Source organism: Quercus robur, chromosome 1 (genome assembly GCF_932294415.1).
Source record: "Quercus robur chromosome 1, dhQueRobu3.1, whole genome shotgun sequence".
In the NCBI taxonomy this organism is placed as follows: domain Eukaryota; kingdom Viridiplantae; phylum Streptophyta; class Magnoliopsida; order Fagales; family Fagaceae; genus Quercus; species Quercus robur.
The window spans coordinates 17,275,625-17,292,845 of NC_065534.1; the positions used below are offsets into that span (position 1 = coordinate 17,275,625).

General features: G+C 33.8%; 2 protein-coding genes across 7 annotated transcripts; one reads left to right on the forward strand and one right to left on the reverse strand.

Annotated features, from left to right (window-relative positions):
* The first annotated feature begins 619 nt into the window (after positions 1-619).
* On the forward strand, positions 620-5,257 carry LOC126723678 (uncharacterized). Of its 4 annotated transcripts, none has more exons than XM_050427344.1 (9): positions 724-786; positions 884-951; positions 1,737-1,864; positions 2,165-2,284; positions 3,028-3,101; positions 3,187-3,244; positions 3,337-3,438; positions 3,923-4,034; positions 4,845-5,257. In XM_050427344.1, exons 3-9 carry the CDS (start codon positions 1,858-1,860, stop codon positions 4,963-4,965), a joined length of 594 nt encoding a protein of 197 aa, XP_050283301.1. In that variant the 5' UTR covers positions 724-786; positions 884-951; positions 1,737-1,857; the 3' UTR covers positions 4,966-5,257. The 4 variants fall into 4 exon arrangements, with proteins under 4 accessions (XP_050283281.1, XP_050283292.1, XP_050283301.1 ...); XM_050427355.1 differs by having other exon boundaries at positions 770-786; positions 1,740-1,864; XM_050427324.1 differs by lacking the exon at positions 1,737-1,864 and having other exon boundaries at positions 620-786.
* Positions 5,258-5,893: 636 nt separating this feature from the next.
* LOC126723684 (Holliday junction resolvase MOC1, chloroplastic) lies at positions 5,894-12,787 on the reverse strand. Of its 3 annotated transcripts, XM_050427371.1 has the most exons (6): positions 12,271-12,787; positions 9,585-9,690; positions 9,091-9,143; positions 7,354-7,485; positions 6,808-6,880; positions 5,894-6,260 (listed from the first exon to the last, which is right to left on the reverse strand). In XM_050427371.1, the coding sequence occupies exons 1-6, from the start codon at positions 12,715-12,717 to the stop codon at positions 6,172-6,174; spliced, it is 900 nt and encodes a 299-aa protein (XP_050283328.1). In that variant the 5' UTR covers positions 12,718-12,787; the 3' UTR covers positions 5,894-6,171. The 3 variants fall into 3 exon arrangements, with proteins under 3 accessions (XP_050283328.1, XP_050283339.1, XP_050283347.1); XM_050427382.1 differs by lacking the exon at positions 6,808-6,880; XM_050427390.1 differs by lacking the exon at positions 6,808-6,880 and having other exon boundaries at positions 5,894-6,256; positions 7,350-7,485.
* Positions 12,788-17,221: the final 4,434 nt, after the last annotated feature.

Genomic DNA, 17,221 nt, shown 5'->3' on the forward strand with positions numbered 1-17,221 from the left:
CCATGAAATTTAAGACCATTACAAATTAAACCCTATTAGTTTCATTAGTTTTAAATAGAACCTAAAATTTTAAAATCATATCAATTTAAGCTCCCAAATCAAATCTAAAATATCCACAATTTAAATTAATATGATTTTAAAAACTCATGAATCAATTTGAAACTAACGAAACTATAAGGTTTAACTTGTAACAATCTCAAAAAAAAAAAAAAAAAAACTTGTAACAATCTTAATCTTTAAAATCATATCAATTTAAGCCCCCAAATCAAATCTGAAATGTCCACAATTTAAATTAATACGATTTTAAAAAACTTATGATTCAATTTGAAACCAATGAAACTATAATGTTTAGCTTGTAACAATCTTAAGCTTTAGGGTTTAATTTGAAACTTCTAAAATTTTAGGGTTTAAAATTTGAAGCTATCCCTAAAATTTAAGGTTTAGAATATAATTTTACCTTAAATATTCGCATAAATTGTAGGGTTTAAAATTTGGAGCTATCAATAAAATTTAAGGATTAGAATATAATTTTACCTTAAATATTAACATGATACGGGTTAGTAGCCCAAGTGGGAAACCCCACAATAGGGCTTCCTTAGGCCACAGCATAAAGCCTATAGAACCTCAAAGAGTGCCCAAGCCCAACAAATCAAAGAGCATAAACAAGCCGTCTCTCCAATACAGAGAGTCCAGAAACAAGAAAAAAAACATGGAAAGAAAAGAAGACCAACAAGAAGAAGAAGAAGACATAGTTTGCTTGGATGAATCTTTTTTCATCAATGACAAGTGAGTTCTTCAATCTCTCTCTCTCTCTCTTTCTGCTTTATAATCTGTCTGTTCTTTTAAGCTTGTATCTTATAATATGGTGTGTCAAAATGTGCAGTTACCAGCTCACCACATTCACATTTGGGTCTCAAGTTATTCAGCTCTTTTGTCTCCATTCTGCTTCCAGTGAGTTTCTTCTGAATACTGTTTCAGTTCTGCAACACAATTATATTAAGTTAAACCCATTTCATGTTTTTATCTGATTTATTTATTATTTGTTTGGATTTTTTTTTTTTTGGTTTCTTTTGAGTGAAATATGAATTGGGCATAGGTAAATTGAACAACTTTATATCTTTTATGTATTTCTGATATTGATTTCCAATGATGCAGCTAGTAACTTTTGCATGTTGGTCTATAATAGCCAGCAAGATGATTGTTGTTCTGGAAAATAAGGTTTTTTAACCTGAAAACCTGTGAAACTGTTATAGAGTTTGTTAAATGAGCCAAAGAAGAATTCTGTAAAATTGAGCAACAACACTAAGTTTTGTCATTACACTAGTAAGTGGCACAGTTATCAATTTAATAATTATCAAGATACAAATGTTGAAATCATTGGATGGGATAAAAATCCAATCTTTAGTGGAATATTGTGTTTTCTAAAATCTAACCCAATGGTGTAATTTTTCCCATTATGTCTTTCTTTACACGTTCGTGTAAGTGGGTACGGGATTTTGAAACAGCCTGCTAAATGAAGCCACAATCAAATTCTAGTGACTATCAAAAGGTGACATATTTATTGATCACCCTTTCTTGCATAAATGTATAAGAAAGAAGAAGGGGTCTTAACAAAAAAATGCTTATAATCCCCAATTTCAAGTGCCCCGCATGGACAAATATATTTCGGATTCCAGCTGGATAGAGATATTTTGGATGATAAATTTTTAATGAACTGTCACGTTAACTATGTTCAGCAGGGTTGCCTAAGTATATTGCAATTGCAATTATGAGCTGGGGTGACTGATCTTCCCAAAGGAGTAATCCATTTTGCTTGCATGCTAGCATGAAATTTTTTTGGACTCCAGTTGCAATATAATGAGAGGTTAGTTGAAGAATATTTGATCTTGTGGAGAGCTTAGAATATTGTAGTATTCCAAACTTTTGTGTAGTTAGCTTAGTGTCTTTAGCAAGCTCTATTAGGTCTGAAGTCAAAATTTCTTACTTCTGCAATGATTTAAGTTTCTTCTGGTTTATCTTACATAGAATTTTTTTACCCAAATGAATCATCCTATTTTTCAAATTGTATGGTCTTATGAGTTGTATAGTAATTTATTTCCCTCTATGTCACTAATTTATCGATTTATACATAATTTTTTCATGGTACTAACTATTCTTGAGACAGCTGATTTTGATCTGACAGGACAGTTGGTCTGGCCTGGGGCCATGCTGTTGAATGATTACCTTTCAAAGAATGATGAGATGCTACAAGGATGTTCTGCTATTGAATTGGGCTCTGGTGTTGGTAAGTGGTTATTTTAAGAGTCTTAATTCTTTTTCTTTAATAAGGCAAAATTTACTATAGTGGATATGTGTGTCATGATCAGGAATTGAACATCAAAAAAACTAAAAAATAAATTAGATATTTACCAAAATATAATAAGAGACTAAGAGAGACATTGCCAGATGCCTTGGGTGTCTGAGGAAAGTTTTGGTTCATGGAGTACATGTGAACATTTTATGTGTCAGTTTACTCTATCTTACTTTTAATTTTATTTATTTCAAGAATAATACTACGTTCTTACATGAAAGCATCTGTTAGTGGTGAAGGTTTTGAATTGACTACTTAATTCAGCTGAATGTACACTGTATATTATGTTTAATAACATTTGTCAGGCAAATATGAGGATTATCTGTTTCTTGTCCTCTCAAAAAATATGTAATCCCTAAAAATATGTGATTTTTGTTATGACAAGTAGAAAAGCTGGAATCGCTACTCTGATTTGGATAAATTGTCCTCGAACTTTAATTTGTTGTTGGAAATGAATTTCTCATCAAAGTTTGTGTGTACACTGTACAGTACATGTATCTTGTGAGACTAAGACTAAGACTAAGACCACATGGAATTTTTGGTTCATATCATTTGTAACTTCTGGACTACATTCTATGCAATGTTTTCTCTCTTTCCCCGATTATTATGACTGCTTTAATTAGCTTTATTATGGTTCACTGTCAGACCTTACATGGTTTATGCTGTTTGAAATACAGGGATTACTGGAATACTTTGCAGTAGATTTTGCCGTGATTTTGTGTTGACTGACCATAATGATGAAGTCCTCAAGGCAAGATAACAAAATTAAATTTCAATGCTTTGACATTTGGTAGGTAATCTCCAATCTTGACTATTTATATTACCTATATCCTCAGATATTGAAGAAAAATGTAGATCTGCATGCATCTTCTGAAAATCCAAATGATTGTGCTGGTGAGAGAAATAAACTCAAAATGAAAGATATATAATTGGCTCACCTAATATCTTCTTCTTCTTCTTTTTCTCCCCCCCTCTCCTATATGCAGGATTAGTAGCTGAGAAGCTAGAATGGGGAAATTCTGACCAGATTAACCAAATTTTACAAAAATATTCTGGAGGGTTTGATTTAGTTCTTGGAGCTGACATTTATATCCTTAAATGTTTCTTTCTTCCTCTCATTTTTAATAATTTCAAACAAACTCACTTTTATTCAACTACTAAAGTACTAATAGTCGGATAAAGTGCATAACTGCACAAAAGCCAGAAAATTGTCAGGCCTGCATCTGCAATTGACGTAAAATTGAAGTAAATCTGTGAACTTGGCTAGTTGGAAGAACTATCCATATCCTTCTTTGAGGATGTAATAGTTAATCTATTATGTCATTCATAGCATTTCTATGAGTTCACGTTGTTCTTAATGGTTATTTTGTATGAGGTCTCTCTAATTTCTTCTACACCTTTCATTGCATTTGTCATTGTTGTTGTTTATGTTGTTGCACTTGTATTGAAAGCATTTACCTGGCCAAGTTTCATTATCATAAGCTATGGCTGCTAAACCTAAAACATCTCTTTATCATGTATCATGCATTTCATCTTTGCTTCACACCATCACATTTCCTTGACAGTAGATAAGCTTTCAGCAGTCCAGCATTCCTTTGCTTTTTGACACTGTGAAACAGCTTCTTCAAATAAGAGGAAAAGGAAAGTGCAAATTCATACTTGCCTATGTATCCCGAGCTAAGACGTAAGTAATTCATTATTATTTAAAAAAAAAAAACAGATGTGGATTGTGATTTTCTTCACAATGTCCAACTAAATTTTGTTGATTGCTTCATCTAATGAATTTTATGGATAGACAGTACTATTACTTCATTGTCACTGAAATATTCTATTCTAAACCCCCTAGCGCCATGTGGATTGACTAGATTCCTTAGTTGATGTGCACACCTACTGATTCTGATGTAAGTTATTGTTGAAACATTTTAGGAATATATAGAACTAATAGAATTCAAAGCCTTGGACATATATGGGTCTGATGCAAGTATGGATTGATTCAAATAGAACTCCCACTGAATTATTAGGCTACTGTTTTAAAATTTGGCCAACCCTTTTAATAAAAAGATTTGGCCAAATCTAGAAGATCTGACCTATTAGGTACATCTTGTGCCAGGAATTTTGCAGAATAAAAATATGGTAGAAATTATAAAAAGGGGATATACATTATACTCCCCTTCTCACCTTCTTTCTTTGATTATTTATCACCCTAGCTACAATGATTTTTATCTAAGCCCAGCGTCCATTTTTGTAAATGCCCTTCCATGAATATTCATTGTTCAATGGCTGTTTATTGTACAGTACTTTATCAATATCTTCTATATCTGCCTGCTGTAGCTACTTTTTATTGATTTATTGCATGAATCTGGATTGTCAACTAGATCACTGAAACATCATGGTGGCAATTGTTTTGTTAATTTTGATTGCTAGGAGATGACAGTTGCAGATCTAACCTTTCTCAGAATTCTTCTCTCTTACATGTTCATTTTCCTCTCTGCAGTATGGATTCATTGGTTATTAGTGAAGCTACCCGGTATGGGATGCACATAAGTGAAGTATCCGGGACTCGAAGCATTGTTGGAAATCTTGATGGAGTCATCTTTGAGGTTACCCTTCAATAAATGCACAAGGGTATACACAACCTTCACAGGAAATATAACCGTGGGAAGATAGAGCAAATGACTGCAACCCTTCCAATTGAGGGAAGAAGTTTTCTGGATTAGCCATTAATATACCCTAAACAAAAGCTGAGGATTCACGTTTTAATGAAAATTGGCTTTAAATAGCCTTTTTGAGTTTGGTATGTAATTTAGTTGCTAATTGTGAGATCAGGTAGCAAGACCCTTTGTTTATTTTTTATTTTTGCTTTTTGGTTCCTTTTCAAGAAAGGGCTATTCCTGACTTGCTGTCTAATTGCTCTTTCAATCTCCTTTTATAATTCTCTCTCTCTCAAAAAAAAAAAAAAAAAAAAAAAAACACTTTTATAAGTGACCCTGTCCTATCTAAGGAATCTGAGACTAGGTTTGGTAACTAAAATTTTCCCCCTCAATTTTCTGTTTCTAAGAATAGTTTTTTTTTTTTTTTTCATAGTCCAAAAAAATTGTTTTCAAATTTCTAAAACAGCCACAAATGAACTCGTACCAGAGTTCAAAATCTCTCTCTCTCTCTCTCTCAAATCTTTGTATTTGTTTTCCAAGAATAAAAGAAAGAAATTAAATTCCAATGGCATCCAAGGCCAAGAAAAAATCCGCAGAGAAGAAGCCAACCTTGAGGAACCATTGGAATCACCATTATTACCCCCATCTACCTCTACACCTTGCCTTCTCTCTCCTCTGCCTTATGTTTCTCCATTGACCATCAATCTGTCTCCCCCAATAATAACAGGTCATCAAGAGCCACCATGACAGCACAATCACAGCCTCGAAGATGCGTATGTGCTCACAGAGCACATCCAGGTCGAAGAAGACATGGGATGCATGCGCAGACCCTCACACACACACAACTGTTTTTTGTTCACTCTTAAATACAAGTTATTGAAAACAGAAGTAGTTACCAAAAATGACCTAACGTTCCTTTGATTAATATGTGCAAAATTACAATGGGATGTACAGTTGTACAGGATGGGGGTTTCAATCCCACAATACCTATAGGATTGTCAATAAATGGTTACGCCAGTCTTCTACTCAGTATCACAAAATGTTAGAGCAAACATCTTAAGCCGCTTTGTCAATCGGTCCAATTTTCATTCATAACACTAATCTGTTTCGGAGAATTGACATCCGGAATGTTAGAATCTGAATGTAGTCTGCTGGGGCTATCTGCCCATGTCAAGGGACCAATTCCTCTGACATGCAAGATGGGTTTAAATTCTTCAAGCCCTTGCCATAGGCAGCAATGAGTAGAGCCTCAGCCCTTCCTGCAAATTTCAGGATAATCAATCAAAACCAAAGCAAATGGGAAAACAATCTAATAATAATTGATAAGTTAACAAAACTACATTTTCACTAACCCAGTATGTTCAAGTGATACAAAAAAAAAAAAAAAAAAAGAAAAAAAAAATTAAATTACAAAATTTTGTCTCTCCAGAACAATGGGTATTTACCCTAACTTTTATTGGTGTCACATAATAAAACTTTTATTACCCAAATGAGACAATCTAGTACACAGAAAGTGTACAGAAGGTCCCATAAAGAAATTTTGGGAATAGTATCTACCCATGAAGTCACTTGGAATGGTCCAGACCCTTCACAAGGCAACATTTATTCTGTGGACTATGTGGGCTTGTTGGCTAAAGACCTAACCATATATGGTATATGTCAAAGCAACGATTTATACACCAAAGAGCCACACGATACTAAACTCCAACACAATACATGACTTAAGGGTTTGGCCCAAGTTTTATCTTTAATCATAACATTAACATAGGATAAATTTCTACACAATAAAGGAGACAGTATGACTACCATGATCCTTTTTTCTTTTCAGTAGCGGACTTAACGATGGAAATAATTCAGATGCAACTCTCCGGCTATCATCCTGTTAAGTCAAAATCCAACATCTATATTGAGTAAAAGGAAGTTGATAATGTTCTACTTGACAGAAAAAAGAAATACCAGAGAAAAGTTTGAAACAAAAAACACAGCCAGCATAAAGTGACAAAGTAATATCTAAAGCAAGAGAAAATCCCTAAACTTTATCTATGCAGTGCACTAGCTTAGTGGGATTTAAAAAAAATCTAGGTGCAAAGGCAATTAGAAAGTGTAATTAATAATTAAACTATCACATCAGATTTATGTTTTGAAATTTTTTTTTCAACAATATAAATGTGATATCTTAAGGCTATTCTCAATTTTTTTGGGCAACCTAATGGAATAATGTTCACATAATTATATTTGCTTTCAGCTCAATTACTGGGAAATTTGATAGAATAACAAATCAAAGTAAGAGGACTGCATTAGATATGAATGAGAAAAGGCCCTGCTAGCGTGTAAACTTAAGATCATACCAACCTTAGTAGAGCTCTTTCCAGTGAGTTCAAATTCCTTTTTCCATGATGTAGATGGAACTGGAACAACAGAAAATCCTGAGGCAACTAAGACCCCAATCCACAATCCATACCCAAATCCTCCACTCCACCACCCCTTCATTCAGAAAGAGAAAATACCATAGCATGAACTATAAGAAATTGGTAGTAAGTTAAATTCAGGCAAAACTGAACACAATCTAACAATCTAAGGATGTTTTAGAAAACAAAATTTGTGAAGCAGGATGGATCAGAGGTTTAGTTAACTCTTTTTTGATGAGTAATAAACAGATTTTATCAGACCGAAGAAAAACCTTAAGGCCCGGTTTGGATAGTACGTTCACGTTTCAGTTTTCATGTTTGAGCGATTTCAGCTTCTTTTTTTTTTTTTTTTTTCAAAGACCAACACCTGGTGCACTGTTCATGGGACATGAACAGTGCACCAAGACATATGAACAGTAAAAAAGAGTGAACAGTAATTTTTCATATATTTAAAAATTATTTTGCTATAGTGTTTTCAGTTTTCAGCAAAATAAGTTGTATCCAAAGGGACTCTAAGTATCTGAAATGTATGCAAAAGGTTCACCTAAAGAATAAAAAGCAAATTTCAACCAATCTATGAAATCTAAAAGAGATGAACCCAGGATATAGCTAAAAGAAAGCCTCCATTTATACAATGATCTCAAAACTATAGACTTAAGCTACATCATAGGAAGCTCACACCATTAAATATCCTTTTGCTTCTCTCCCTCCGTATAGTTCTCATGATACCTAGGGAAGCATTCCAAAACAATCTTGTTTCTATGTCTTTGAAACGAACCTTTCCAACTTTTTTTTTTTTTGGGGGTTGGGGGGGGGGGGCTGCATCACTTGTACAAAATTTTCAATTATTTGAAGACTTCATTAAACTTAATCTAAAAGTGCATACTCAGAAAAAAGAGTATGCACCTTTAGAGTAAGTTTGATACAATATTATAGGATGAATATGACATTGGATTTCTCCAGAAGTTCAAACTTTTTTAGCATCTCCACTAACTTCTGGTTCTTTTTCTTTTTTTGGGATAAGTACTGTTTAAAACTTCTGACATTTCATAATAATCTCAAAGTTTCTACTGTTAATGTCCATTGAGTAACGAACTTCCCATTAATGAGAAAAACTCACATGTATAGCAGTACTCCCATTTTCAAAGGTGAGATGTCAATTCAATACAGAAATAGTGGGTGCAGGTGCAAAGGGATTAAATAAAAGAAGAAAATTTTCAGAACATTTTTTTGTTCTAACTGGAAAAAAGGTTGTTTAAAAGAAAATGTCTATGATATTCTTTCTAATCACTAACAGATTCCTTTCTAAGCATTAGGGTGAGCCCAAACTCATAAACTGGTACTTATTGAGTGGAAAACTCAAAAAGTGTCAAGATAAGATGACAAGTAACTGCAGAGTGAGCAGCTTTAATTTTGATTGCACTAGTACAGTAATGCATTAGATCAAAAGTGAACCTCTCCCTGCTGCCGTGGCATAGGGGTGGGACTTAGCTGGTTTCTCTTGATCACAGTGGTAGATTAGTAAGGAGGTTCTTTTGCACTGTTATTTGACAGAATACCAACATAACACCACAAATGGAATTGCTAAACTTTCAAGAACAAAAAATTACAGTGATCATGACAAGAGCATAAAACAAAGCACTAGGAAAGGACAAAAACAAAATCTTCTATAGAGAAAAACCTGTTTTCCATCCTGTGGATATGGGATTGATTGTTCTATATATGCAGTAGTTCCTGAAAAATAAGAAGAGTTGGTTTATTAGAAAAAGACTCAAGAATTTATAACAAGACAGCATCCATATAAGTGTATCTGAAGAAGATTGCTTCAAAAACCAACCAATGAAAGCCAGACATCTTTCCAGATGTTGCACAGCATGGGAAGATACAAAATTAAACAACATAAGGAAAGAGAAAAGCATGTATCTTCTCATGAGGATTTACCAACATAAAGGTGATGAACTCACAAGATTTAAATTAAAGAGAAAGGATCTAGTAAGGTGTCAGAATGACAGTGGAATAGAGTAGCAAATAGAAGATAAAGCAGTCAGCTGAACCTCAGTGCTCAAATCAGGCCATTTGAAAAACATATATATATATATATACTTTTTTTTTTTTTGGGGGGGGGGGGGGGTGTGTGCGGAGAGAGAGTAAAGAAAAAAAAAAAAACCCTGATACCTATGGGAGCATCAACACTGCGAAGCAACTGAACAATTGACTTGGCATCTAAACGTCGTCGAACTCTTTTGCTAACCAGTACTGGCAAGTGTGGAGAATCAAAAACCTGTAGCATTAGACCAAAAATAATAATATCAGAGAAGAAAGCCTCTAAGCTTGAGACGTCCACAAGGCCTATAAACTCATTAGAGAATCAGTATTATTGAACCAGACAAAGCAAGATGCAATAAAACCAAAAACAGATAAAGCACTTAAACATGACAGGTCAAGTCTTGTATTGTCCTTCTCATGACAAAACAATCAATAACTGCAGAACGCTTATCAATTGAAACATGAAAATTATAGCCATGCACGGCCTCAGAAGCTAATAAAATAGAATCTTCTTCTTAAAACAATCCCCATCCATTGTTGAGATACATACATACATACATACATATATTGTGTGTAGGTCTAAAAAATAATTACAAGAGATGCTTCCAAGGGAATTCATCCAATCATATAATGATTTTAGAAATAAAGAATTAGGGTTTATTTGTTTAAGCTTAAAATGTCAGCTTAATTTCATCCTGCTTATGTACAACTTTTTAAGACATCGCTTTTACTAAGTACAGTTGTATTTTTACACCGTTTATTTTTTAAACAAAATAATCTCATCCAAACACACTCTTAAGTGCATTGCGGTTGAGCTTAATGCTATTAAATGTTTGATCTCTGTGCTCTTGCCCTAAAATCCACATAATGCAAGGTCATATTGTACACCAAATCTTTTAGCTACTATTGCCACCAAACCTTCCCTTCATCATGTAAGCATCTCCATAATTTCCCCAAGGATCACCAACTATACCCCAAATGGTGACCATAGAGCCCTTGCTACTATATAATCTTACTAGATGAATTGCAAAGCAAAACCATGCAAAATGTTATGATACACATTCACCACACATATCTTCTCTTAGAAGCCATGCTTAGGAATATCTAGATTTATGGTTCTCACATATCCAAAATTTATTTTAAAAGTAACCTATAACTGGATGAAGCAATCTGTATTGATCATGAAATATTTCAAGTTTTAAAATGTGTTGCCAGTTTTAATATTTATACTTATATGGTGGCTAGATTATGCTTCGCATTCAAAGTTAAGGCACATTAAGCGAAGTAGCAGGCTGCTCAAGCCCAAGGTAATTTATGTTACTTTTGATTATGAGCTAGCTTTCTAATCTTATCTTGTAGCAAGACTATCAGTACTTTACTCAAGATTGACTCACCTATCCTACAAGTTAAGTCATTGTTAGCTTGAACAGCACCTTATCAAATGGGATGTAAGCAGTTCTGTTAGTTGTACTAGCCTACTTCTTTACAACTTGAATCCATGGAAGCCCCACACAAGAAATGTAAGAAAACCCCACCTTATAGTCATAATTTGCAGCAAGACTTTTTTTTTTCCCTCTCTTTTTATGCATAGCTGAGAAATTTATTTTAAAAGCACCAAGGGGTGCAATGCAACTCTAGCTAAGTCCTATGTTATTAAGGGATTTAATAATTACAAGAAGAAGAAGAAGAAGAAGAAGAAGAGAGAGAGAGAAGATCCCACCATCAACTTGAAATGTGTTTTAGTCAATCAAAATTGGTCCCCTCAAGTGTCTAGCATTTCTTTCTCACAAATTTCAAAGCATAATACATAAGGGAAGAACACTATCCCATATCACACTGTACTATCCATAGAATGCAAAGTTATCATCTACAAGGTACCATGGCTTTTGAGTGGAGTAGTAGTATACCTTTGTGTTAGAACCCCTTTCCCTCTCCCTTGTGTGTGTGTGACTGTTTCTCAAAAAGGTATATATATGGATAAATGGGAATCTACAAGGGTTAAAAAACATCAAACGAATCCCCCATCTATTTTCTTAAAAAGAAACGGCTCAAAAGCCTTCAAAACGTGATGAATAAGACAGATTAAAATAAAAGGAACCCTTCCCCCAAGTGCCAGAGCTGCCAAAATAATCACTAGAAGACCTAAATGAATTAAAAGAAAAATGCCCAAAAGTAAGATACAAGCATCCTACTCAATTTCTCATCAAATCCTTAATAAATGTAGTTATATTGATCAAAATATTAAAAATATTGAGTTCACAATGATGAACACAAAGAAAGCAAACTAAACTAACTTATTCCTAAGTGCATCAGTAAATGAATGTGTCACATGCAAAAAAAATTGCAAGCTAAGCTAATTCCCAAATGGCCTTGCTTGAACCGACAATGCTTGCTCCAAATGCACTGCATCAAAATCCATTTTCAAAGGACCCCATTCAACAAAAAGTTAAAAACCATAGTCAAGGAAACATTCTCAAAATAAAGGCAAATAAACCTTTGTCTAAAGCTTGTACACACTGGCAACCAAGCTAATTCCCTAATAATGCACCACACGCATAGCAACACACCTGAATTTACTGCTTTATTATAGTTACAGTTCTGGGTTATCCCATCTTCTTGCACTAGGGATTTAACCAACAAGTTCAGCAATTTGTACCCAAAAAAGAACCACATTTTACCACTATGCTCAACATACCCACTTAGAAGTCCAACACAACTTGTACATATCTCACTCAAAATTTGATAAAAACAAACAAAACACATATATGTGATAAAAATGGAAGAAAAAACGAAAATTGAAGGAAGCCCATTTTACCTGAGCAGAAGAAATGGAGGAATGGAGGGTGTTGAAGTTCAAGAGAGCCAAAGCGCCATGAATATCCGGGTCGACACCGATAACCCAGTTGGAAGCTGTGACATTGGTGGGAGTGGAGGCCCCATTTGCATTCAATGGGCAAGTGAGGGAGTCCAACCAGTTCTCCTTCAGTTGGGCATGTTCATGGGCTTGGGAGGTCTTCACAGCTCTAACTCTAGAAACGTTGGTTGAAAGCGCTGGTTTTTGAGTTTTTGGAGGTGGGGTTTTGTGGTCTGAGTTTGTTAAGGATGTTAGAGAAGAAGAGGTAGAGAAGAAGAAACGGTTTGCTGTGGGTTTGAGAAGCTTGGAGGAGAGTGAGAGTGGGTGTGAGTTCATGAAGAAATTGGGTTGGTTTAGTTGTTGATGATGGTGTGGGCTGATTTGGAAGTGAAATTGGAGGGCTTCCATTCCATCAAAACCACACACAGTGAGAAAGATAGAGAGAGAGTTCAAAAAATGCTGGGGCGGACTGAGGGGTAAAGAGGAAGAAGTAGAAGAAATAAATTTTTTTTTGAAAGCTTATAAGAAATAAAATTAAGGCAAAAATATAAATTATTTTAAAAAAAATGGTATGTTTGATCATTGTCATTTTTATTACTTAAATTATTTTTAGTATTTTAGTTCTTTAATTTTTTATTATATAAATACATAAAATATTAATTTATTGCATCCACTCCATGATTAGAGGCTAAAACATCAACCTGTTAATGAAGTAAACGGGGTTTAAATCTTAAATTTTTAATTCGACGATATAAAATTTTATCTGTTGAGCTAACTAGAAGTTTAAATAACAAGTTTTGTTGGTGCTTTTGGGTTATTGAGGGTTTCGGTATTATATTTGGTTGTTAAGTGACTTTTGAATCTTGGCTTGAAGAGGGTTTCAAATGGTGTTTGGGTTTTGAATGTTTTTATGTGGTGAAATGAGTGATGGAGGTTGTGTTAATGTTGTGTGATGTTTGATTTACATTTGCAGTGGGTATTTCTTTGAAATTTTTTTAGGGGTCTTCGGTTTTATTTGGTTGTATTTGATTTTGTTAGGTCAAAATTCAATGTTTGATTTTGGGTTTTGGTCATAGGTATGATTTTTTTTTTCGTTATTCTTGTTGATGCTCCATTGATAGTGATTTTTTTTAATTATAAAATTTTAGATTTTATTTTAACAAATTACTTTATCATTTTTGAGTATTTAACAAGATTAATTTTTAGTAATGCCAGAAATGACAATAATTGATCAAACTTAAAATGTGTAATTTGTATTTTTCTTAATATTATAAGATATGTTAAAATTTAAAAATGAATTTTTTTTTCTTTTTCCTTTTTTACCTTAAAATTATATGAATAGGTGTACAAAGAAATATAGAAATCTCTATCGATCTTATTGGTAAAAAAGAAATAAAAGAAGAAATGGGTCATATCTATCCTAGTCTGCATTTAGGTGCAAAATTTTGGTATTTGCTTATTACTTAATTATTGAAAATCAGTTAAAGCCAGTTTCAAATCCATGTTATTCATGAAAAAAAATGTAAAATTTGTAAGTTAAATAGTGCATGTATTATTTAAAAATATTTTCTATTTTTATAAGTTTTATGTAATGGAACATATAATGTATTTTGCATTCAACAACAATACATACATACATACATACATATATATATATATATATATGAGAAATATAATTAAATAAAAATATTTAAATTACATAATTATAATATTGTTTTATATAAATGAAGAAAATGTTATTAAATTGACTTTTTATTTTTCTAAGATATACCATAATTGGTTTACTAATTTGAACACATCTAAGAATATATATATATATATATATATATATATATATTTAAAATGTACACCACCATTTTATGGAACATGTTACATTAATTTTAAATTCCCATATAAGTTTAGAATTGTAGCATTTTTTTTCTTTTCCAAATATAAGTATTGTAGGGTCTCGATTTTTAGTCCAAGCCCAAAATGTATAGGATGTTGGCCCAATGAGTTCAGTACAATAAATTTGTAAAGAGTGGGTTGAAGAACTAAGCCCTAATGAATTGAACAATGGATAGGTTTAATTTGAACGACCGTCACACACAAGTAAGAGATTTGATCTTAATATCTTTTCAGTTCGAGGAGGTCCCCCTCGTATAAATTAATCACAAATGAATACAGAGATAATTTGAATTTGCTACAGTCTTTTCTCTCTATTTTTCTTGATCCCTTTTTCATGAAGAGTCTTTCACCTTATATATCCTCCTTTGGACCATCTTCACCTTACACCTGTTGATCATCCGAGCCCTTACTTGAGTACCTATCCCATTAGACACCCTCTCTGGTTTCCTGTGAGTTGTGGTAACCAAGGTAACACTATTCAGAGGTCTTCTCTACATTAATGCGGTTAGAAAAGTAACTGCAGTGCATTTAATACGGTGGTGGCAGCTTTCCCTTATATATTTTTAGGTTTCATTTCTTCTCGTACGTTCATGAGGCATGTCCCTATCATTGGAGCTTCTTAGAGGATTACGCTAATTGCTGGAGTACATACTATGAATTATATTCATCATATCCGAGGAGAAGTTCCTCCTCGGACAACCTTTCATTTTTTCCCCACTTTTGAGACTTTAACTGGGAACATCTAACAACCATTTGCTCATTCTCGAACCTATCAATGTCCTCGGACAAAACCCAAGGCCCAATATACGATCTTGGGCCTTCACCCCTACAAGTATAATGCCTATATTATTAAAACTTGAATTTTAAGATAATTTTTTGAATAATTATCATATTATTGTTTTTCTAAGGCTCATATTTTTAAATTCTAATGCCTATTTTGTTTGTATTTTTTAGGCCAAACCTAAAAAGTTTTGCCTAAACAAAATAAAATTTTATATTTTTCCATCAAATTTTTATGAAAAAAAAAATTGATTTTTTGAGCCAAAAACTTAAGAGCATCCACAGCCGGAAATGCCATCCTATCCTATTTTACCATCCCAAAAAGCTACTTTATCAATTATACCATACCATTTTTCAATACACCCAACATCCCAAAACTCTATTTCTTTTCTCAGTTTATTTAAATATTCTTTTTTATTATTTTTTTACTATTTCTCTCTCTCTCTCTCTCTCTTTTCCTTTTCGTCTCTGTCCCTCAACCTCTGGCACAAGAACGGATAAGAAAAAAAAAAAAAAACAACCGGCAAGGTCTCTCATGGGCTTAACACCACCACCGTTCAACCACCGTCAAACCAAAACCAAATTAAACCACCATCAAACAGCGCCACCACCCCAAAGCAGCGCCACCACCATCAAACCAAAACCAAAACTACATTAAAAAAAAAAACCATCAAGCCCAACGATCAACCCATTAAAAAAAAAAAAAATCAATATCGGAGCCATTAGAGCTCCGATTCAAACCCATCGGAGCCACCACTAGCAAACCCATTCAAAACAAATCGCCACCACCATCAAACCAAAACCAAAACTACATTAAAAAAAAAAAACCATCAAGCCCAACGATCAACCCATTAAAAAAAAAAAAATCAATATCGGAGCCATTAGAGCTCCGATTCAAACCCATCGGAGCCACCACTAGCAAACCCATTCAAAACAAATCACCAGCAAACCCAGCCCTCACACCGATCCAAACTCAGCCCTCACACCGATCCAAACCCACGCCACCACCTGACCCATGCATGATTCACCGATACACCGATCCAAACCCACGCCACCACCTGACCCATGATTCACCGATACACCGATCCACCGATCTCCATGCCGTGACCACGAACCAAACCCAGCTATAGTGCAAGCCTTGAACGAGAAAGAGAGATGTGAGATGAGAGAAAGAGTGAGGAAGGAATCCATAACAAACCCATCGGAATTTATAGAAGACTGATCTGAGACAAACTGATCTGAGATTTTTTTTTTTTATATGGAAACAAACTGATCTGAGATAGAGTAGAGAGCAGAATGAGAGGAGGAAGAGAGAGAAAAGAAAGAGAAATAACGAAAGAGGAGAGAGAAATTCCCGGGTTAAATGAGAGAGGAGAGAGAAATGAGAGTATTAAAAAATTGTTTTTTTTTATAACATTCAGCTACAGTACCATCTTACATTTGAGATGGTACTGTAGCTAAATCCCAAATTTGGAATTGGCATATGGCATATAGCCTTCCCATTGTTGAGTAGTTTTGGGGCTTAAATGCCAAATGTTCCTAACATTTGGCATTTAGAAGCCCCACTGCTGATGCTCTAAAAGGCAACCTACAAAAAGAATGAATTTTAGGCTCAATTAGTCTAATGGATTGAATGGACCGAAGTGGACCGAATAGACTTAATTAGAGCAAACTGGACTAAAGTGGACCGTAATGGATAGAATTAGATCAAATTGGACTAAATGAACCTAAGTAAACTGAAGTGGACTAAACTTGACTAAATTAGACTGAATTGGCTGAATTGGACCAAAATATATTAAATAGATCAAAGTGGACCCAAATGCTACGCTGATATTGCTTAAAAGGAGATAGCAACTATAAATCCTATATTTCAGCTTTTAGATATTCTATAGATAAGCTGATAACAAACAAACTATTAATAGTTTTGAAAATTTAGATATATGAAAACTTAAAAAAAAAAAAAAAAAAAAAAAAAAAAAAAAAAAACTAAAACTAAAACTAAGGGAAAAACATTAAAGTGACTGTACGTGTGCATATATATATATATAGAGAGAGAGAGAGAGAGAACAATGCTAAGAGAGAAGAAAAATGGAGAAAGATTGATATATATATATATATATATTTTTTTTTTTTTGAGAAAAAAAAAAGAGAGGATTTATCGTTATATTACACCCCCGGGCCATAGCACGATGGTAAGAAGCGTGATAACCCACCAACGGACTCCTGCGGGCAACGGGACTCGAAC